At 46.3% G+C, this 21,537-nt stretch overlaps 1 protein-coding gene across 1 annotated transcript in view; it reads right to left on the reverse strand.

Moving 5' to 3' along the window:
* Positions 1-20,588, reverse strand: part of ADGRD2 (adhesion G protein-coupled receptor D2) — a 44,769-nt gene extending 24,181 nt beyond the window's left edge. The window contains exons 1-14 of the mRNA XM_032233195.1: positions 20,541-20,588; positions 20,030-20,101; positions 17,199-17,480; positions 15,825-15,936; positions 14,027-14,161; positions 12,846-12,960; positions 9,063-9,168; positions 6,951-7,006; positions 4,878-5,007; positions 4,100-4,203; positions 2,443-2,545; positions 2,151-2,304; positions 1,401-1,534; positions 1,074-1,189 (exon numbers count right to left, since the gene is read on the reverse strand). Coding sequence (XP_032089086.1) covers positions 1,074-1,189; positions 1,401-1,534; positions 2,151-2,304; positions 2,443-2,545; positions 4,100-4,203; positions 4,878-5,007; positions 6,951-7,006; positions 9,063-9,168; positions 12,846-12,960; positions 14,027-14,161; positions 15,825-15,936; positions 17,199-17,480; positions 20,030-20,101; positions 20,541-20,588 — 1,667 coding nt within the window. The remainder of the gene's footprint in view (positions 1-1,073; positions 1,190-1,400; positions 1,535-2,150; positions 2,305-2,442; positions 2,546-4,099; positions 4,204-4,877; positions 5,008-6,950; positions 7,007-9,062; positions 9,169-12,845; positions 12,961-14,026; positions 14,162-15,824; positions 15,937-17,198; positions 17,481-20,029; positions 20,102-20,540) is intronic.
* Between the last annotated feature and the right edge of the window lie 949 nt (positions 20,589-21,537).

A 21,537-nucleotide genomic window follows, 5' to 3' on the forward strand; every position in this document is an offset into this window, starting at 1 on the left:
GACTGGACTGCCATCGGTCAGAAATGGAGTATGGTCTCCTGCTTGGGCAAGGGTTGGACTAGATGGCCTACAAGGTCCCTTCCAGCTCTATCTTGATTGATTGATTCAACCTAGAAATTTTCTGACAGTGAGAACAATCAACCAATCGAACAGAAGTTGCCTTCGGAAGTTGTGGGAGCTCCATCAATGGAAGCTTCCAAGAAGAGACTGGACTGCCCTCTGTCAGAAATGGAGTAGGGTCTCCTGCTTGGGGGAGGGATTGGACTAGATGACCTACAAGGTCCTTTCCAATTCTGTTCATTGGTAACTCTAGCTTGGAAGAAGAGACTGGACTCTAAAGACTTTGGTTTGCTTGCGGGTTCAATCAAGGACTCGTGCCCTTCATTCCATCCATCCGGGGTGAAGATGCCTCTAAGCCACCAACTGCAGAGAGATGTCACCTCGCCCTCCAGCCCCGGCCTCCACCTTCAGCACTGCCAACAGCGTGGAGGATATTTACACCACCAGAGGAACACTGAGTGTGTCTTGTGGTTGCCCACGGCGCCAGCTAAAAAGCAACAAGAGATTTCTATCCATTAGCCTTATCAGAGGAAGCTCCGGGAGATGATTGGATGACCCTGAGCTGGGCAGAGATGAGGGGAAGAGGAGAGCAGGGGGTGGCTCTAAGCTTCCTTTGGAGGAACAGGTTGGAGAGATGGGATAGAATAGAATGGAATGGAATGGAATGGAATAGAATACAATACAATACAATACAATACAATACAATACAATACAATATAATAGCAGAGTTGGAAGGGACCTTGGAGGTTTTCTAGTCCAACCCCCTGCCTAGGCAGGAAACCCTCCACCACTTCAGACAAATGGCTATCCAACATCTTCTTAAAGACTTCCAGTGTTGAGGCATTCACACCTTCTGGAGGCAACTTCTGTTCCACTGATTGTTCTAACTGTCAGGAAAGTTCTCCTTAGTTCTAGGTTGCTTCTCTCCTTGATTCGTTTCCACCCGTTGCTTCTCATCCTGCCCTCAGGTGCACCCTCAAGAAGGAACACAGGCACACACAGGTCTGGCTCACCAGATTTGAACCCCAATCTGTTTCTCCAGACTGCTGTTGGGAGTCAGCATCCGCGACCGACGCCGTGCGCTGGAGACTGTCACCATCACCACCCGAAACAGCACAAAGGTGTTGACCTAAAGGAAGATGACATCAATTAAGACTTCCAAGGACTGTGAAGAACGATCCCCTAATTCTCTTTCTGGACCACCAAGAATGATCACACCTCAAATGAAATTTGACGTTGAAGTTGCAAGCAACCTCTTGGGCAGGAAAAGCCCCTATTTCTGGGCCTTCAAAACCAGAGGTTGGATGAGGAAGGCCAGGAGTTCCACTAAGGACCCTTACTGTTAGGACAAAGAGGACAGGTCCCACGAAAGCCCAGATGACTTCTGTCTGGACATTCAGCCAACAGTGGTTCTCCGCCACGTAATTGTTGAACGAAGTGGCCAAGGTGACGCCCACAATCAGCACAGGAAGCCCTGGAAAAGGAGGGAGAGATTGGTAGGTCAGCGTCTTCATCCCATCTCCCATGGACCACTTGGCCCTTGAGGAAGAACCCCAGTTGACCTCTTTCCTTGTTTCTAACCAGCACGGTTCTCTTTCTGGTCTATCGAACGAAGCTCACCCAAGTAGTCTTCTCCAAGCTTCAAATAAAACATGATTAGTATCTTGTAACTACGTGGCCCAATGAATTTTGGTTTACTCAAAATGTTTGGCTGCATTTGCATAACCCATTCAACCATATACGAATGGGTTTCGTTTGCACCATGTTGGGTATCTACCAAATTGTTGGGTTATTTATGTTCATGTCAATCCAACCCAGCTAGATGTCTAATCGCCATTAGGAGTTGGCCATCTCCCATCCAATGGACTCAACTACTCCTTCCCCCATGTGGTCCTTCCCTACCGGACCTCCACTCCATTCCTTCCCATCGTTGTACAATGAGTGGAGAGAACAGAGTTGGGCTCACAGTAGACCTCTGATCTACTCCATCTTAGGTTCGAACAAGTTGGGTCAACTAGGTCAAAGGAAGAAGAAATCTAGCCCGGTCTTCTCATTGCCTCATCCCTCTTCTTGATCTCCAGGATACAGACCCCAACCGGTCACATAGTAGAACCGCATCCTCCGATCCTCACTCATGTTGACGGCCACCACTTTGCTCCACAGCAGAAGACCTTCCACCAACATCCAAGCGAAGGCCGCCATGAAGAAGAGGTGGAGAAAGGCGGTGACCGCGAAGCAAACACCCTGGGGAGAGATGGGGAGACCTACAGTCAGATGTCTGGGGGAAGGAGGAGATTCTCTGTGGCCTCCCCCCATTCAGCTAACGCAGGTAGGACACCCTCCCAGGTGGTTCTCCTCCTGTTTCCCAAATCTTCTCCTGACCTGGTTGATCTTGGCCAATTCACTGAACATTAACAAGGCTTCTGCAGCAGCCAAGGCGAAGATCAAGTTTTTATGCACCGTCGTTCTCTCGCTTTTAGGGACTCTGTCGGAAGAGGAAATCAATAAAAGATTTTGGCACCAGCGCTACTACTGTTTTTTTTATTTATAATTATATTATAATATATTATATAATTAGATTACATATTATGTTTTTTAATCTATAATTTGCTGATTCTGTTCTACAGAAGTATGATTGAGTCTGTCATCTGCACCTCCATTACTGTCTGGTTTGGCTCTGCAACCCAACAAGACAGACACGGACTTCGGAGGAGAATCAGAACTGCAGGAAAAACAACCTGCTACCAACCTGCCTTCCATTGAGGACCTGTGCACTGCATGAGTCAAAAAGAGGGCTCTGAAAATATCTACAGGCCCCTCGCATCCAGGACATAAATGGTTTCAACTCCTCCCCTCAAACCAATTCCAATGTATTTGTTTTGTACAATGGCAATAAAGGCTACACTATACAAAATGAGGCTATAGGGCCCTTCACACCACAACAACTAGACACAAGGACAGTTTTTCCCCGAATGTCGTCACTCTGCTTAACAACTAATTCCCTCAACATTGTCATATTACCTAAGACTGTGTTACTATTATTTTTCTCTTCCTCATTAGTACCTATCTCTTCCCGCTTATGACTATAACCGTGTTGCTTGTATCTTTATAATTTATATTGTTCTATTTGTTTCCTAGTATAATTTGATTGCTTATTAGTAACCTATGACTATCAGTAAGTGTGTATCTTATGATTCTTGATGAAAAAAATCTATTTTATTTTTCTTTATGGACACTGAGAGCATTTGCAAGACAAATTCGTTTGTCAAATCAGACTTGGCCAATAAAGAATTCCATTCCATTCCTATTCTATTCTTTATTCCAATTCTATTCTATTCTGCTCCATTCCATTCCATTCTGCTTCTATTCTATTCTGTTCCGCATTCTATTCTATTCTATTCTGCATTCTATTCTATTCTGCATTCTATTCTAGTCTATTCTGCTTCTATTCTATTCTATTCTGCATTCTATTCTATTCTTATTCTATTCTGCTATTCTATTCTATTCTATTCTGCTTCTATTCTATTCTGTTCTGCATTCTATTCTGTTCTATTCTATTCTGCTTCTATTCTGTTCTGCATTCTATTCTATTCTTATTCTGCTATTCTATTCTGCTTCTATTCTATTCTATTCTATTCTATTCTGCATTCTACTCTATTCTATTCTGCTCTGCTTTTATTCTATTCTATTCTGCATTCTATTCTGCATTCTATTCTATTCTATTCTATTCTATTCTATTCTATTCTAAAGGTATGAAATGGGGCCTTGAGAGATTAGGACAGGATTCAAGGAAGGGATCTTCCAGAGTTTCTTTGAGACCCCTTCCCACTCTGAAGCTGGACTCACACAACTGGTTCAACTGGGCCAAGGAAGGACCTCACAGATGCATTCCCATGACCCGTTGAGTCTTCAACTCAGTTAGATGTTTCGGAAGGTTGTGTGGACGGCGCTCACTTGGTTGGTGGGTGGGTTTTCAAGATGCCGCGTGGAAAGGAGCTGATTGGATAAGCCTGTCTCCGTTTGCGTTGTGTAGACTCACCCAACGGCTAAGAAGAGCACCAAGGTGACGATCAAGGCACAGAAGGACACGCCACAGCCAACAAACGTCAGGGTCTTCAGGATGGATTCCTCCTCGAGGCTCCTCTGCGAGAAACAGAGACAACCTGGTGAAGGTAAGGAAGGGGTGAGGTGGCCATCCTCAACAGCTTTCTTGCAACGGGGCAGTTCAGCTTCTTGGGCCTCCAGGTGTTTGCATCAGGAGGGTGGGAAGGCAAGAGATCTGGAAAAGGGAGCAAGGAGGATTCTTCTCCAACCAATGGCTTCTTCCCATAGTTCCACCAAAGCACCTCAAGGAGTGTCTTCCTCCATATGGAACAAAACCCTCCCAACCAGAAGTGGGATTCAGCCGATTCGGAACTGTTTCGGGCGAACGGGATGTTAATTTTAATTGGGTTCGCCGAACTGGTACTTGCAAGGACTAGCTGGCCCCGCCCACCCCTCCCAGGAGTCTCCACACGCCCTGGTTTGGATGCCGGGCAAGTGCAGGGCCCAAGCAGAGGCTATGGGAGGGTGAAAAACGGGCCTCCTGGACGTTACAGGCCCGTTTGTGGCCTCTGGAGCCTGAGGGAGGTAGTTTTTGCCCTCCCAGAGGCTCAAACAAAGACTCCAGAGGCTGGAGAGAATGAAAATGCCCACCCACAAAGGTGCAGGAAGTTGAATAGGCCACACCCACCATGGCCACACCCACCCAGCAACCAGACAGAGAACCAGTTGCTAAAATGTCTGAACCCCACCCCTGCTCCCAACCCCCTTCTAACCTGAACTTCATAGACCTGCAGCAAGACTGCAAAGTTGGTGGTATGGTTACAGGCACAGGTGGTTAGATCCTCCTGAGAAGAAGACACCGAGCAACCTCTGGTCGACCAGCCTCCAGCAACACCTTCAGGACTGAAGAGCAAGAAAACCATCTGGGCCCAGATGCTCAAGCCCTGGAGACCAAAGCCTCCCACCCCAGGGGAAGGTGCCCATGGGAAGGAGCTTAGGACAACCTCCAGAGACCCTGACCCAACTCTTCTTCCCCTTTCCTAAAAAAACCTTCCCAAGTTCAAATGCAACCCAACCAGAGGTGGTATTCAGCCGGTTCTGACCAGTTCTGGTGAACTGGAAATTTTGAGTAGTTCGGAGAACTGGCAAATACTATGTCTGGCTGGCCCCGCCCCTGATCTATTTTCTATTTTGTTGCCCTGCACAGGAGAATGGAGCTGGAAAGCAGAGGAGGGAATGGGGATTTTGTAGTCTTTCTCCTGGAATGGGGAGGGAATGGGGATTTTGCAGTATCCTTCCCCCGGAATGGGGAGGGAATGGGGATTTTGCAGTATCCTTCCCCTGGAATGGGGAGGGAATGGGGATTTTGCAGTATCCTTCCCCTGGAATGGGGAAGGTATGGGGATTTTGCAGTATCCTTCCCCTGGAATGGAGATTTGCAGTATCCTTTCCCCAGGAGTGGGGAGGGGATGGGGATTTTGCAGTATTCTTCCCCTTGAGTGGGGAGGAAATGGGGATTTGCAGTATCCTTCCCCTGCCACGCCCACCAAGCCACACCACACCCACCAAGCCGCAGCCACAGAATCGGTAGTAAAAAAAAATTGAATCCCACCACTGAACCCAACCCCTTGATTCACCAGCTGACGAATTAAGTCGCGTGTGGTGCACTTATGGGGCAGCCTGTTTAGCAAACCACAACATTCACAGATAGCGGGTTGGATTCTGTTGGCTGCTGCTGTTGTGGGTTTCATAGGTTGTGTACACTCAAGAAGGCCTTCTACAAAAGGATGAAGCATCTTGTGGCGGGCGCAGATAAGCACTGGGTTCAGTCTGCTTGAAGAGGGAAGTTGGACCAGGAAGCCAGGTGGGATTCAGCAGTTGGACAATTGGGCAGGGGTGGGATTGAAAAAAAATTAGCAACGGGTTCTCTGCCCGGTTTCTCGGTGGATGTGGCTAAGGTGGGCATGGCTTCCTCGGCCTCCTGCACCACGTTGGGCGGGGGTTGTTTTCCTCCTCCCCGGGCTCCAGAGGTGTTCCTCGAGCCTCCGGGAGTGTTAAAACATCGGTGGATGTGGCTAAGGTGGGCATGGCTTCCTCGGCCTCCTGCACCACGTTGGGCGGGGGGTTGTTTTCCTCCTCCCCTGGGCTCCAGAGGCCTCCCAGAGGCCAGAAATGGGCCTGTTTCCGGACTTCCGGAACTTTTGGTAGGCCCGTTTCCCCCCCTCCCTGCACTTAGTTGGCATCCAAAATGGGCCGCATGGAGACTCCTGGGAGGGGAGGTGCAGGGAGGGCAGGGCCAGCCAGTCCTTGGTCTTCATTAGACAGTTGCAACTTTCAAGAGCTGGTACTCTTTGAAACCAGCAAGGCTCCAACAAGGTCTACCCAATGTCACTGAATTCATTCATTCTTTCTTTCTTTCTTTCTTTCTTTTTCTCTCTCTCTCTCTCATTCCTTTCTCTTTCACTTGCTTTCTTATCCTTTCTTCCTTCCTCTCTCTCTTGTTCCTTTCTCTTCCTTTCTTACCTTTCCTTCCTTCCTTCCTTCCTTTCTTTTCTCTCTCTCTCTCTTTCTCTCTCTCTCATACCTTTCTCTTTCTCTTCCTTTCTTATCCTTCCTTTCTCTTTCTCTCTCGTTCCTTTCTTTTCCCTTCTTACCCTTCCTTCTTTCCTTCCTTCTCTCTCTCTCTCATTCCTTTCTCTTCCTTTCTTATGTTTCCTTCTTCTCTCTCTCTCTCTCGTTCCTTTCTCTTTCTCTTTCATTTTACCTTTCCTTTCCCTTCCTTCCTTCCTTCCTTCCTTGCCTTTTCCAAAAATGCAACTGGGAGACTTCTCCGAACCCCAGCCTACCTTCTGCTGAAGTTCCAAAAAGCACAGACTGGCTCCACAAATTGGTCTGGTAAAGCCTACAGAGAAAGAAGTCCAGAGAGGAGATAATTACTTTCTGGGAAAGGGCATAATGGAGATGATGACTTGCCAAGGTTTCCTGACCCCCCGAAAAGCTCAGTTGTGGGTTTCTTGGAAGTTCTCCTTGCGAGTCTTGGGTTCATCTTGATAAGTTGGACTGGATGGCACCAGCTGCAGATTTCCCTAAATTGCCCTGATGTTTTGTGTTATGTGGAGGAAAGGTCTTGTTTGATTTATGAAGGCAGCCAGGGTCCTTCAACCACAACCTAAGAAGGCCCACGGCGTTCCTTCCTTGAAGTTGGGGTGACCTGGATAACAGGACCTTTAGGTTTCATTTTAAGAAATTCAAGGCGCCTCGATCTTCAGAAGCTCAAAAGCTCCAAGTATCTATGGAGCTTCTCAGTCATCCAAAGTCAGGGTTATCCCAAAGGTGCTTTTTTCAAGAGACAACTGGAGTTTCTGGTTGTCCTTTGAAGGCCTTTCACTTCTCATCCAAGGAGCTTCTTCAGCTCTGACTGGATGATGGTGGGGAATGGAAGGATTGATGTTCCTTGCAGACAGCTGGTCCTTTGCATCCTTTTAGAGGGTCATTGAGGCCACTTGGAGGCTTCTCTGTGTCCTCAGGGTCACCTGAGTAGTGCAAATGGTTCCTGGAGTCTGCAATTTTTCCCTCTGTAAATCCATCCCTCCTCCCACTCAATTCCAAGGGTCTCCATCCCAAATTGTGTAGCTAAAAGTCTGTAGAGATTTTCAGTCCTCCAGGTCATGGTTGTCCCAAAGGTGCTTTTTTCAGGAGGCAAATGGACTTTCTTCCCCACTATCACCCAGTCAGAGCTAAAGAAGCTTCTTGGATGAGAAGTGAAACCTCTTCAAAGAAAAACCAGAAAGTCCAGTTGCCTCTTGAAAAAGCATCTTTGGGACAAAAGCCCTCCAAAATGTTGGGTATCAAGGCTGAAAATGGTCGACTTAGACCACTGGTGAATTTTGATCTTGGAAAGAATGATTGGCTGGCAAAAGTTGGGGAAACAGTCTTTTGAGTTTTTGGAAGAAAAGTACAGATGGTATCCTCGACTAATGAACACCACTGAGCCCCAAGTTCCTGTCGTTAAGCGAGACATTTGTTCAGGGAGCGCTGCCCCATTTTACGACCTTCTTTGCCACGGTTGTTAAGCGAAACGCTGCCATGGAAAAGAGAGGTTGTGAAGGAAATCCGGCTTCCCCATGGACTTGGCTTGTCGGACGGTCGCAAAAGGGGATCGCATCACCCCGGGACCGTCATAAATAGCAGTCATTTGTCAAATGGCCTCCAAATTTTGATCACGTGATTGCGGAGATGCTACGATGTGAAACAGAAGGTCGTCAGTTGCTTTTTTTCCCCATAACTGGTGTAACTTTGAACAGTCACTAAATGAACTGTTGTAAGTCAGGGACTGTGTGTGTGGTGTGCGTGTGTGTGTGTGTGTGTAATGATGGGGAAAACAAGGAAAAGGGTGAAAGGAAAGAGGGAAAGAAAAGAGGACAGATCTTCCCATTTGGTGTCAAATTATTTTCTAAAGGGAAAGCTTCCCCTCGCACACATGTGCTAGTCGTTCCCGACTCTAGGGGGTGCTGCTCATCCCTGTTTCAAAGCCAAAGAGCCAGTGCTGTCCGAAGACGTCTCCGTGGTCATGTGGACGGCATGACTCAACGCTGAAGGTGCATGAAACACTGTTCTCTTCCCACCAAAAGTGGTTCCTATTTTTCTACGTGCATTTTTTACCTGCTTTCGAACTTGGCAGAAGTTGGGACAAGTCACAGGAGCTCACTTCGTTATGGAGCACTAGGGATTCAAACCGCTGAACTGCCGACCTTTCCGATCGACAAGCTCAGTGTCTTAGCCACTGAGCCACCGCGCCCCATATAGATGATGTTCTCCTGGGAGACATTGGTCCCTATTGATCCCTCAAGGAAACACAGACCTTGATGGAATAAAAGGGACCGTCCTTCGGGAACCCCCTTCCCCCTCGCCTTTCTCCTGCCTCCCCCAGCATCCTTCCTTTCCCCCCAAAGCCTCACCTGAACCCGATGCCGAAGACGGTACCGCACAGACGTGCTGATTTCCTCATAGTTGCTGACCAAGCTAGAGGAGATGATGGAAGAGGCCACCTGGGTACTGAGATGCCTAAGGAGGAAGAGGTAAGCACAGCAGGTTTGGTGGTATGGCCCAAGCCACCTTCTGTGCCCCACAAGCAGAGGAACGGAGACCAGGAACATTCGGGGGAAACTGGGGAAAGGGCCCAACGTTTCCCATTCCATAACCCACCCCAGGAGTTGCAACAAAGCTCCCCAGAGATGGCAGGAGCCCATCCTGTGTGTAGACCAAACTCTTAAATCCCCCATTCCATTTTTAAACACAACAGTGGCATAATTAAAAATTAGAAAGGGGGAACAGTGGAAGGTTATAATTCAATATAAATCTGGATGTTACTATTAGAATTATATAGCTTCATCAAACATAACAAATAGGATTGTTAGTACCCTGTTTTCCCGAAAATAAGACCTCCCTGGATAGTAAGCCCAATCGGGGGTGTTGAGCGCATGCGCTAAAATAAGCCTTCCCCGAAAATATTGCAGCCAGGAGGTGACCATGCTCACTGCCTCCTCCACCTCAAAAATAATAAGACCTCCCCGAAAATAAGGCCAAGTGCTTATTTTGGGGGTCAAAAGAAAATAAGACCCCGTCTTATTTTCCAGGAAACACGGTAGTCTCTCTGTAGTAAAAGGAGTGATACCAAGAATATGGAAATTGGCATAAAAAAAGAATATATTGAAATATTGAATAATTACGGAAAGATTATAATTCAACAAAATATTCGTATTACTGCTAAAAGTCTGTAAGTTGTAATTGTGTTAAATGTGAAGAGAATCATTTTATTTGTACTAAAATGTAACTGCTTCCACACTGTTTGCACAAGATGTGTTTGTAGAAAAAATAAAAAAACTTTAAAAAAAAATAAATAAATCAGCCATTCCATTTTTAAATACAAATGATAAAAATTAGAAAGGGGGAACAGTGGAAGAGTATAATTCAATGTAAATATGTGTATTACTATTAGAATTAAATAAGTTTGTCAAACATAACAAATAGGATTGTTGGTATTCTATCTGTAGTAAAAGGAGAGATATGAAGAATATGGAGATTGGCATAAAAATATATATACTGAAATATTGAATAATTAAGGAAAGTGTAATTCAACTAAATGTGTGTATTACTGCTACTAAAAGTCTGTAAGATTGTGAATTGTGTTAAATATGAATGCAGTGTTTAATATGTTTTATTTGTACTAAAATGTAACTGGTTCCACACTTCGCACAATGATGGGTTTGTAGAAAAATAAAAAAATAAACAACTTTTTTAAAAAAAATCATCATTCCGTTTTCTAAACCAAGGAAGGAATAACAGAATATAAAGGGGCATTGAAGGTCCTCTAGTCTAACCCCCGGCTCAAGCAGGAGAGCCTAAATCAGGGGTGCCAAACTTGATTTCATTGAGGGCCGCATCAGGGTTGTGCTTGATCTTGGGGGGGCAGGGGGGGCGTGGCCAGCTCAACATGTGTCGGGGGAAGGGCACCTGTGGCGGCCTGAGCTCTCTGCTTAGCAAAAATGAAGCACCCACAACTTCTGGTGGCAAGGAGTTCCACTGTTTAATTGACCTCGCTGTTAGGAAGTTTCTCCTGAATTCCTGGTTGCTTCTCTCCTTGATTAATTTCAATCCATTGTTTCTTGCCTCCTGGTGCTTTGGAAAATAAGTTGACTCCCCTCCGTTTTGTGGCAGCCCCTCAAATTGTGGAAGGCTGCCATCATGTCCCCCTCTAGTCCTTCTTTTCTCTAGACTGGCCATCGCCAAATCCTGCAACCGCCCTTCGTATGCTTTTGTCTCCAGGCCCCCAATCGCCTTAGTTCCTCTTCTTTGCAATTAAGACAATTAAAGGCCCAGAGACTAAACAGTAAAACTATAAGCAAACTGAACAGGTAAATCAGATTGGGGAAGTCCATTCGATTCACCCTTAGGTGGAATCAAATCTTCCAGTGAAAGTTGGAGTCATTCACAAAACTTGTGCTTCTTTGCTCTTTTTCCCAGCAATTTTTTTTTTGGGGGGGGGGAGGCAAGAAAGAGAGAGAGAGAGAAACACACACAGAGAAAGAAAGAGAGAGAGAGAAACAGAGGGGGAGAGAGAAATAGAGAGAGAAAGATAAACAGAGAAAGAAAGAAACAGACAGAGAAAGAAACAGAGAGAGAAACACACAGACAGAGAGAAACACAGAGAAAGAGAAACAGAGAAAGAAACTGACAGAAAGAAAGAAACAGAGAAACACACACACAGAGAAACAGAGAGACAAAGAGAAACAGAGAAAGAAAGGAACAGAGAAAGAAAGAGAGAGAGAGAGAAAGAGAGAGAAACAGAGAGAGAGAAATAGGGAGACAGAGAAACAGAGAAAGAAAGAAACAGACAGAGAAACAAACAGAGAGAGAAACACAGAGAAAGAGAAACAGAGAAAGAAACTGACAGAAAGAAACTTACAGAAAGAAAGAAACAGAGAAACACACACACACAGAAACAGAGAGTCAAAGAGAAACAGAGAAAGAAAGGAACAGAGAAAGAAAGAGAGAGAGAGAGAGAAACAGAGAGAGAGAAATAGGGAGACAGAGAAACAGAGAAAGAAAGAAAGAGAGAGAGAGAGAGAAAGTAACAGAGAGAAACCGAGAGAAAGAAACAGAGAGAGAGAAACAGAAAAAAACAGAAAGAAAAAGAGAAACAGAGGAAGAGAAAGAGACAGAGAACATGTGAGAAACAAAGCCAACAGCGCCCTCTTGTGCCCAGCAGCAGGAAAGACAAGCCCGCCCCAAGGGCGACAGGGCAATATGGATCTCATCATGCGGAATTGGCTGGAGAGAGAAAACCTTGTAGATGATCCCACAAGCAGGAAAGTGGGGGAGGGACTCAGTCCGTCCCACCCACTTTTCTCTAGTCTAGAGAAAAGAAGGACATGGGGGGGGGGGACGACATGATGGCAGTGTTCTAATATCTGAGGAGCTGCCACAAAGAGGAGGGGGTCCTCTTTGAAGCAACCTGGGATTAAGGAGCAACTTCCTAACAAGTGGATTAACCAGTGGAACAGCTTGCCACCAGAGGTTGTGGGTGCTCCATCACGGGAGGCTTTTAAGAAAAGTCTGGACAGGCATTTGTCCAGAATGATGAAGGGTCTCCTGTTCAAAGAGGGGGTTGGACTAGAAGACCTCCAGAGTCCCTTCCAGCTCTATTTGTTAGGGACAACTAGAGGAATGTTTACAAAGGAAATAAATTCTATCATAATTCATATACTGACAGCAGCAAGAACAGTATACACCCAAAATTGGAAAATAGACCGCATACCCTCCGAAAACATAATTTAAAAAATTATCTACGCATAAGTGGTTAAATTAACTCTCAAACTGCAAGATAAAGAAGAAAAAATAATACTATATATATAGCACGGGACAAATGGTATCAGTGGTTCGAGAATAGGAAGAACGAATGAAAGTAGAATCTTGTAAAGATGTAAAGATTAGGCTCTAGGAATGATAAATGCAAAGAGGGAATTGCAAATGAAAAACGAATGGAAAGTATGAAAGATGCTGAGCAAAAGGGGGGGGGGATATACCGATGTCTTAGGAACGGGAAGAAGGGAGGTAGGATTTGATGTTTATGTTTCGGTTTTGTAAAAAGCTGAATGAAAATTATGTGTTTAAAAAAAGGAAGGAAAGGAAAACAATTGTCTGAATGGAGTCCTTCGGAGTCCGGGTTGTGGGGGACTCACCTCCGTCCGCCGTCGGACACAGCGGAGTCTTTGAACACAGCACTGGTGCTGGCGAGAAGGTGCTGGAGGGCCCCATAGCTGTACCAAGTATGGGTGAGGGTGATTTGACGCAGACCTGCAGGAGGGTAGAGAGAGCATCAGGAGCTGGGAGCACAGAAGCTCAAGGGGAGAAGATGGGTGGTCCAAGCAGCAGACAAATGGACGCCCAACAATGAAGTCCACCGTTCTTTTCCTTCTTGGCCTCCTCTGTTCATTTTGAGGGTCCTTGATGCTCTCTGAGCTGGGCGGTTTTCTTGCAAGACGTTTCATAACCCAACTAGGGAATATAATCAGTGCTAGAAGGGAGAGAGAAAGGAGGAGGGGGGGAGGAGGAGGACTGTGGGGTCCTTGGTGCTCTCTGAGCTTGGTTGTTTTCTTGCAGACATTTCATGACCCAACTAGGGAATATAATCAGTGCTGGAAGGAACTGTATATAAATGTAGAACAAACTCCACGCCCTTCTAACACTGATGATGTAACCTAGTTGGTTCATGAAATGTCTGCAAGAAAACCACCAAGCTCAGAGAGCATCAAGGACCCCACAGTCCTCCTCCTCCTCCTCCTCCTCCTTCTCCTCCTCCTCCTCCCCCCTTCCTCCTCCTCTTCCTCCTCCTCCCCCTCTTCCTCTTCCTCCTCTTCCTCCCCCTCTTCCTCCTCCTCTTCCTCCTCCTCCTCCCCTTCCTCCTCTTCCTCTTCCTTCTCCTCTTCCTCCCCCTGTTCCTCCTCCTCCTCTTCCTCCTCCTCTTCCTCCCCCTCCTCCTCCTCCTCTTCCCCCTCTTCCTCCTCCTTCTCCCCTTCCTCTTCTTCCTCCTCCTCCTCTTCCTCCTCCTCCTGCTCTTCCTCCCCCTCCTCCATAAAGCCCACTCCCTTCCAACACTGATTGAGTAACCTAGTTGGGTCAAGAAATGTCTGCAAGAAAACCACCAAGCTCAGAGAGCACTCAGGACCGCTCATTCCAACCCTGAGCTACAAATATTTTCCTTATACTGGTACCTGTTAGTTTTTCTTGTTAGTTCTTCCATACTTCTTCCTCCTTTGGACCTCTTAAAAACAGCCCAAGCCTTGGTAGATTTTCTGGCCCAAAGATCCAAACAAAGGGAGGAAGTTCTGGAGAACCTACCTGCCTTCATCCGCGACCTCACCTCTCACTCTCAGGCGCTCCACTTCCTCTGCTGGGATCTCTATTACATCCAGCGGGTCCCAGCGGTGGGTGGGCATCAGGGAGGCCCCCCCGCCATTGCTCTCTGGGCCCAGCTCTGCCCGTTGGACCTCAATCCCTGAAAGCAGAGAGACCTGGCACTTTGGTCATGTGTAATGTTGTGGCCCACCAACAGCCAGCAGAGTCGGACAGTGAGGAGGTTGGGGAGGAAGATGGGCCAGTCCTGGAGTCTGGGGAAGGCTCAGAGGAGGGCTCTGTGTCAGAGGCAGAGAGGGGGCTGAGGCCATCTGGCAGTTCTCAGCTGCCTTCGGAGCTAGACATCAGTGAGGCAGAAGAACAGCTGGAGCCTGTTCCCAGTGTAGGCATGCGGAGAGCTGCCAGATGAAGGGAGCAGCTGAAGAACCGGGGTCGACTTGGGAGTAAGGCCACAGGTGGACGATGAATGGCGCCTCCCAGAGGACATAAAAGAGGAGTGAAAGGGGAGGGGAGTTTGCAGGAGACAATTAGTTTGCTTCATTGGTTCGTGACTCTCCGAGACTCCTGGCCAAGTTCTGCAGAGATCGGCCTGGCAACTCTCCATGCCAGATAAGGTCTGTGACCATAAATCATCCCTTGAAAGACTTTGCTGGAGGTGAATAAGCAGAATTCACAGCAAATTAATAAAAGGGGTTGTTTTTTTTTAGTTTGCTTCAGGCTCTTGGGAAGCCTCAGTCAGAACACGTGGAGGGACCCCCCAATATTTCTATTCAGGGCTGCTCAAGGGCCTTGCAAAAGTCCCCCCTCCGTGCTGAGAAAAATAAGGGGCACCTGGCACTTTGCAGAAAAATGGCGCCTACCTAAGTTAAATTAATTTTGAAATACTTTATAAGGGAGCCATGAAAAATGAGCTTCTGAGCCAACACATAAGCATGGGGTTCCTGAGCAGCGTGAAGGTGAAGTGCCCTCTTGTGGCCACTGACCAAAAAAGCATCAAAAACATCTTTCAGCGGTGTGGGACCAAGGTTGAGAAGAGAGGAGAGGAGAGAATGCAGGATGGGATGGGATAGAACAGAACAGAACAGAACAAAAACAAAATAAAGGGAAGGGAAGGGAAGAGAATGCAGGATAGGATGGGATGGGATAGAACAGAACAGAACAGAACAGAAAATAAATGGAAGAGAAGGGAAGAGAAGAGAATGCAGGGTGGGATGGGATGGGATGGGATAGGATGGGATAGGATGGGATAGGATAGGATAGAACAGAACAGAACAGAACAGAACAGAACAGAACAGAAATGGAGTCTTTCAAGGGAAGATTTACGGTCACAGACCTTATCTGGCTTGGAGAGCTGCCAGGCCGATCTCTGCAGAACTTGGCAAGGATTCTCAGAGAGTCACAAACCAATGAATTGAACTAATGGTCTCCTGCAAACTCCACTCCCCTTTCGCTCCTCTTTTATTTCCTCTGGGAGGGGCCATTCATTGTCCACCTGTGGCCTTACTCCCAAGTCGACCCCTGTTCTTTAGCTCTTCCCTTCGTCTGGCAACTCTGCCCTGGGAACAGGCTCCAGCTGTTCTTCTGCCTCACTGATGTCTGACTCTGAAGGCAGCTGATAACTGGCATACAGCTCTAGCCCCCTCCCTGCCTCCTACACGGAGCCCTCATCACAGCCTTCCCCAGACTCCAGGACTGGCCCATCTTCCTCCCCAACCTCCTCACTGTCCGAATCCGCTGCCAGCTCCAACGACCACTGGAGGGCCACAACACGGATCAAGGACAGGGCAGAGTTTGGTCTCACTTACCGACGTTCTTACTGCGAAAGGCGACTTTCTCTCGGTCGGGGCTCAAGAGCTGATGGAGGCTGGAAGCCATTTTGTCCACGTTCTCTACCACCGTCATGGGTCCCCCAATGATCTGGAGAAGACAGGGACAATCGGAAGAGCTTCCGTATCTCAGTTGCCAGCTAGATCAAAACTCCAAGCAAAGGATAATCTTGATCAGGGGTTGGGCAGACAGCGGTCAGATCTACAGCTGTGAAAATATCTACAGACCCTTTGCATCCTGGACATAAATGGTTTCAACTCCCACCCTCAAAACGACACTATAGGGCACTGCACACCACGACAACTAGACACAAGGACAGTTTTTTTCCCAAATGCCATCCCTCTGCTAAACAAATAATTCCCACAACACTGTCAAACAATTTACTAAGACTGTATTACTATTCTTCTTCTCTTCCTTCCTAGTCCCTATCTCCTTCTCTGCTTATAACTATAACCTTTTTGCTTGTATCTTTATGATTCATATTATTTTATTTAGTTTCCTAGTGTGATTTTGATTGCTTATTTAGTATCCTATGACCATCACTAAGTGTTGTATCTTATGATTCATGATGAATGTATTTTTATGAGGACTAAGATCATGATTTATCATTTATATCTCTTACATACACTGAGAACATATGCATCAAAGACAAATTCCTTGTGTGTCCAATCACACCTGGCCGATAAAGAATTCTATTCTATTCTAGTCTACTCTACTCTATTCTATTCTATTCTGGTCTATTTTTGTAATCTATTTTATTCTGTAACCTTTGTGTTTTATGTTTTGTGTTCAGTATTCAGTATTCTATTCTATTCTATCCTATCCTATCCTATTCTATATTCCATTCCATTCAATTCAATTCCATTCCATTCTATTCTCTATTCCATTCCATTCCATTCTATTCTTGTAATCTATTTTATTCTGTAACCTCTTCTGTGTTCTGTGTTCTGTTCTACTCTAGTCTATACTTCTATTCTATTCCATTCCATTCTTCTTATCTGTTTTCTATTCTATTCTACTCTACTCTATTCCATTCCATATTATTCCATTTCATTCTTCTTATCTCTATTCTATTCCATTCCATTCCATTCTACTCTTGTAATCTATTTTATTCTGTAACCTGTTCTGTGTTTTGTTCTGTTCTATTCCATTCCATTCCATTCTTCTTATCTGTTTTCTATTCTATTCTATTCTATTCTATTCTATTCTATTCTATATCTATTCCATTCTATTCTATTCCATTCTTCTTTTCTCTGTTCTATTCTATTCCATTCCATTCTATTCTATGAACCTATTCTCTTTAGTAGACTAGAAGCCTCTCAAAGACCCTTCCCCAATACTATTATTTTTACCATCTTGATCTGAGACCAATCCTCTGTAATCTTCTCCTCCAGGAGTCTCCCTGTAACCTCCACATAATGTTGACCCAGCTGTTCCAGTGCTGCCAGCTGACTCGGTTCTTCCACCTCCACATCGGACACCTCTTTCAACAGCTGGAAGACACCCAGGAGAGAAGAGGCATCCAGGGGTGGAGGCTGGGCTTCGGACAGGATCCTCTCCACGGCCCCCAATTGATTAGCGGCGGCTGAAATAGTCACACCTTGGACTTGTGCCTGGAAGACGTTCTTGGGAATCTGCAGAAGAGGAAGAGGGCTGGAGTCGGAGGAGGACATTGGGCAAGCCTTTAGAGCAGAAGGAACGAGCTGGAAGGGACTTTGGAGGTCTTCTAGTCCAGCCCCCTGCTTAAGGAGGGAAATCTATACCGGGGTGAGATGCTACCAGTTCAGGCCGGTTCGCCCCAACCGGCAGTAAAAAATACTAAAAAAAATTCTTTTTAAAAGAACGTTCCGACGATTGCATGTTGCACAGCTGAGCTTCGGAACGTTTTTTTAAAAAAAACTTTTAAGCATTTTTTTTTACTAGAGGTTCTCTAGAAACGCGGGGGTAGGAGTGTGGAAAGAAAGAAAGAAAGAAAGAAAGAAAGGAAGGAAGGAAGGAAGGAAGGAAGGAGAAAGAAAGGAGAAAGAAAGGAGAAGGACAGGAAGGAAGGAAGGAAGGAAGGAAGGAAGGAGGAGAAAGAAAAAGAAAGAAAGAAAGAAAGAAAGAAAGAAAGAAGGGAGAAAGAAAGAAAAAGAAAGAAAAAAAGGAGAAAGAAAGGAAGGAGAAATAAAGAAAAAGAAAGAAAGAAAGGAGAAAGAAAGGAAGGAAAGAAAGAGGAGAAAGAAAAAGAAAGAAGGAAAGAAGGGAGAAAGAAAGAAAAATAAAGAAAGGAGAAAGAAAGAAAAAGAAAGAAAGGAGAAAGAAAGAAAGGAAGGAAGGAAGGAGAAAGAAAAAGAAAGAAAGAAAGAAGGGAGAAAGAAAGAAAAAGAAAAAAGGAGAAAGAAAGGAAGGAGAAAGAAAGAAAAAGAAAGAAAGGAGAAAGAAAGGAAGGAAGGAGGAGAAAGAAAAAGAAAGAAAGGAAAGAAGGAGGAGAAAGAAAAAGAAAGAAAGAAAGAAAGAAAGGAGAAATTAAGGAAGGAAGGAGAAAGAAAAAAGAAAGAAAGAAGGGCGAAAGAAAGAAAAAGAAAGAAAGGAGAAATACAGCAACATATTGATTACATTTTACTGCATTTTTTTAAATGAATACTAACATGCAAATATATGTTTAATTTTATTGACCATTTATATTTTTATTCCTGTGAGTAGTTCTTGTAGGGGCCCCAGTGCATTCCTTTGCCAGGGGCCCATAATGCTTTTAAGACAGGTCTGTTGCAGCCCCTGAAATACTGGAATATTGCTATCATGCCATCTCTAATTGTTCTTTTCTTTAGACTAAAGATAAAGGTTCCCCTCGCACATCTGTGCTAGTCGTTCCCGACTCTAGGGGGCGGTGCTCATCTCCATTTCAAAGCCAAAGAGCCTGCGCTGTCCCAAGATGTCTCCGTGGTCATGTGGTCAGCATGACTCAAGGCCGAAGGCGCACAGAACGCTCTTCCCTTCCCACCAAAGGTGGTTCCTATTTTTCTACTTGCATTTTTTACCTGCTTTTGAACTGCAGAAGCTGAGACAAGTCACGGGAGCTCACTCTGTTACGCTGGGGATTCAAACCGCCAAACTGCTGACCTTTCTGATCGACAAGCTCAGCGTCTTAGCCACTGAGCCCCCGCGTCCCACTTCTTTCGACTAGCCAAACTCAAATCCTGCAACTTGACAGCTACAGGAAGAATGGGTAGAACCATCCTGAAGGAGGACTTCAGAATGGTCTTCCCGAACCTAATTTTTGGCCTGAGAGGAGAACATGCAAAGCACCCAAGAGAAAGTTAGTGTGTCCTTTCTCTTGCATCAACGGTATGACCTCTGTCCTCTTCTGCTCTCCCAGCAAGGCTCTCTGTATTCTTGATACCAGCCTCTTGAGGGCACTGTCTCTACACCTTCTTGAGAAGATAGGTTGGGAGGCTATTAGCCAAAGAAGTCTATAGATCCTATAAGAAGAATCCTTTGAAGAACCTAGATGCTTTCTAGCTTCACGACTGGGGAAAATGTTGTGGCCCACCAGCGGCCAGTGAGGCTGGCAGCAGATTCGGACAGTGAGGAGGTTGGGGAGGAACCTGGGCCAGTCCTGGAGTCTGGGGAAGGCTCGGATGAGGGCTCTGTGTCGGAGGCAGAGAGGGAGCCAGGGCCGTCTGACAGTTATCAGTTGCCTTCAGAGTCAGACATCAGTGAGGCAGAAGAACAGCTGCAGCCTGTTCCCAGCGCAGAGTTGCCAGAGGAAGGTGGCAGCTAAAGAACAGGGGTCAACTTGGGAGGAAGGCCACAGGTGGACGATGAATGGCCCCTCCCAGAGGAAATAAAAGAGGAGCGAAAGGGGAGTGGAGTTTGCAGGAGGAAATTAGTTCACTTCATTGGTTCATGACTCTCCCAGACTCCTTGCCAAGTTCTGCCTGGCAGCTCTCCAAGCCAGATAAGGTCTGTGACCGTAAATCCTCCCTGGAAAGACTTTGCTGGATGTGAATGAGCAGAATTCCCAGCGAATCAATAAAAGGATTTTTTTGTGGGGACAAGGAGTTTGCTTCATGCTCTTGGGCAGCCTCGGTCAGAACAGAAATGGGCCATCTGGTTGGAGAGGACATGTCTCAGATAGATTCCAGGATCCATTCCCAGGAATCTCAGCGAGGGAGCCCCGTGGTTGATCCCTTAGACTTACCACTGTCATATTCGCCTGGGCGTTAACACGAGCGATGAACGGCGGGACAGGTTCCGACTGGACCTTCTTCAGCTGGAAGTAAAGATCTGGACAGGGTAAAAAGACCACAGACCTTCTCTTGATGCCCAGCTATTTTCATTCTTGCTTTGATTTCTCATTTTTCCATCCAGGTCTTCATTTTATATACATTAGGGTACATTTCTAAGAAGGGACGATTGGCCCAAACTCATCCTGGGTCTCCAGGGAGGTAGTCCTCACCTTACGGCACTGGTTCGCTTAACAGCCAGAGCAGGACCGCCGCAGAAAAGGTCGTAAAATCAGATGGGTCACCTCTTTACAGTGTCATGACTTACGACAACGTGATGGCTCGGTCCCATGATGGTCGTTAAGCAGAGGGCTGACTACTTCTGGGGGTTTCAACCCAGATCTTCTGAAGCTTCACCAAGCAGCCCATCCCCATGGACAGGGCTCCTGAGAAGGTGGAGGGCCCTCCCCCCCAAAATTGACCTACCTTTTCTGTAGCGACAGGCGAAAGGTAAGGTTGCAGAGCAGGGCCCATGTTGGCTTCCGTGGCTGACCTTGAAAACACGGCATTCTTCCACGGGGCCTGTGGAAACACAAGTTTAAGATCAACCAAAAACCCCTCCAAAGGTCTTATCTTAATTCAAGCAACAATAATACACTTAAAAACAATAACAGAGTTGGAAAGGACCTTATTAGGTCATCTAATCCAACCCCCTGCTCAAGCAGGAGACCTTACACCATTTCTGACAGATGGCAGCCCAGTCTCTTCTTGGAAGCCTCAAGAGATGAAGCTCCCACAACTTCTGTTCCTTGGGTTGATTGCTCTCACTGTCACGAAATTCCTCCTTAGTTCTAGGTTGAATCTCTCCTTGTTCAGTTTCCATCCATTATTCCTTGTCTGGCCTTCAGGTGCTTTGGACAATAGCTTGACCCCCTCCACTCTGGGGCAGCCCCTCCAATATTGGAAGACACTATCCTGTCTCCCCTGGTCCTTCTCCTCACTAGACTAGCCATGCCCAGTTCCTGCAACCGTTCATCGTATGTTTTAACCTCCAAGCCACTCATCATCCTGGTTGCTCTTCTCTGCACTCTTTCTATAGCAGAGGTCCTCAAACTACGGCCCGCGGGCCAGATACGGCCCGCCGAGGCCCATTAATCTGGCCCGTGTGAGACCATGAGGCTGCCGTGCCTACATGACCCCAGCTACCTGGTGGCCCTCACCCGCCTTCTGGAGTATGAGGAGGCAAAAAATGGAGCCCTTTTCTGACAGATGGCAGCCCAGTCTCTTCTTGGAAGTCTCAAGTGATGAAGCTCCCACAACTTCTGTTCCACGGGTTGATTGTTCTCACTGTCAGAAAGTTCCTCCTTATTTCCAGGTTGAATCTCTCCTTGATCAGTTTCCATCCATTATTCCTTGCCTGGCCTTTGGATGCTTTGGAGAATAGCTTGTCCCCCTCCTCTCTGTGACAGCCCCTCAATATTAG

This window comes from Thamnophis elegans, chromosome 16 (assembly GCF_009769535.1).
Source record: "Thamnophis elegans isolate rThaEle1 chromosome 16, rThaEle1.pri, whole genome shotgun sequence".
In the NCBI taxonomy this organism is placed as follows: domain Eukaryota; kingdom Metazoa; phylum Chordata; class Lepidosauria; order Squamata; family Colubridae; genus Thamnophis; species Thamnophis elegans.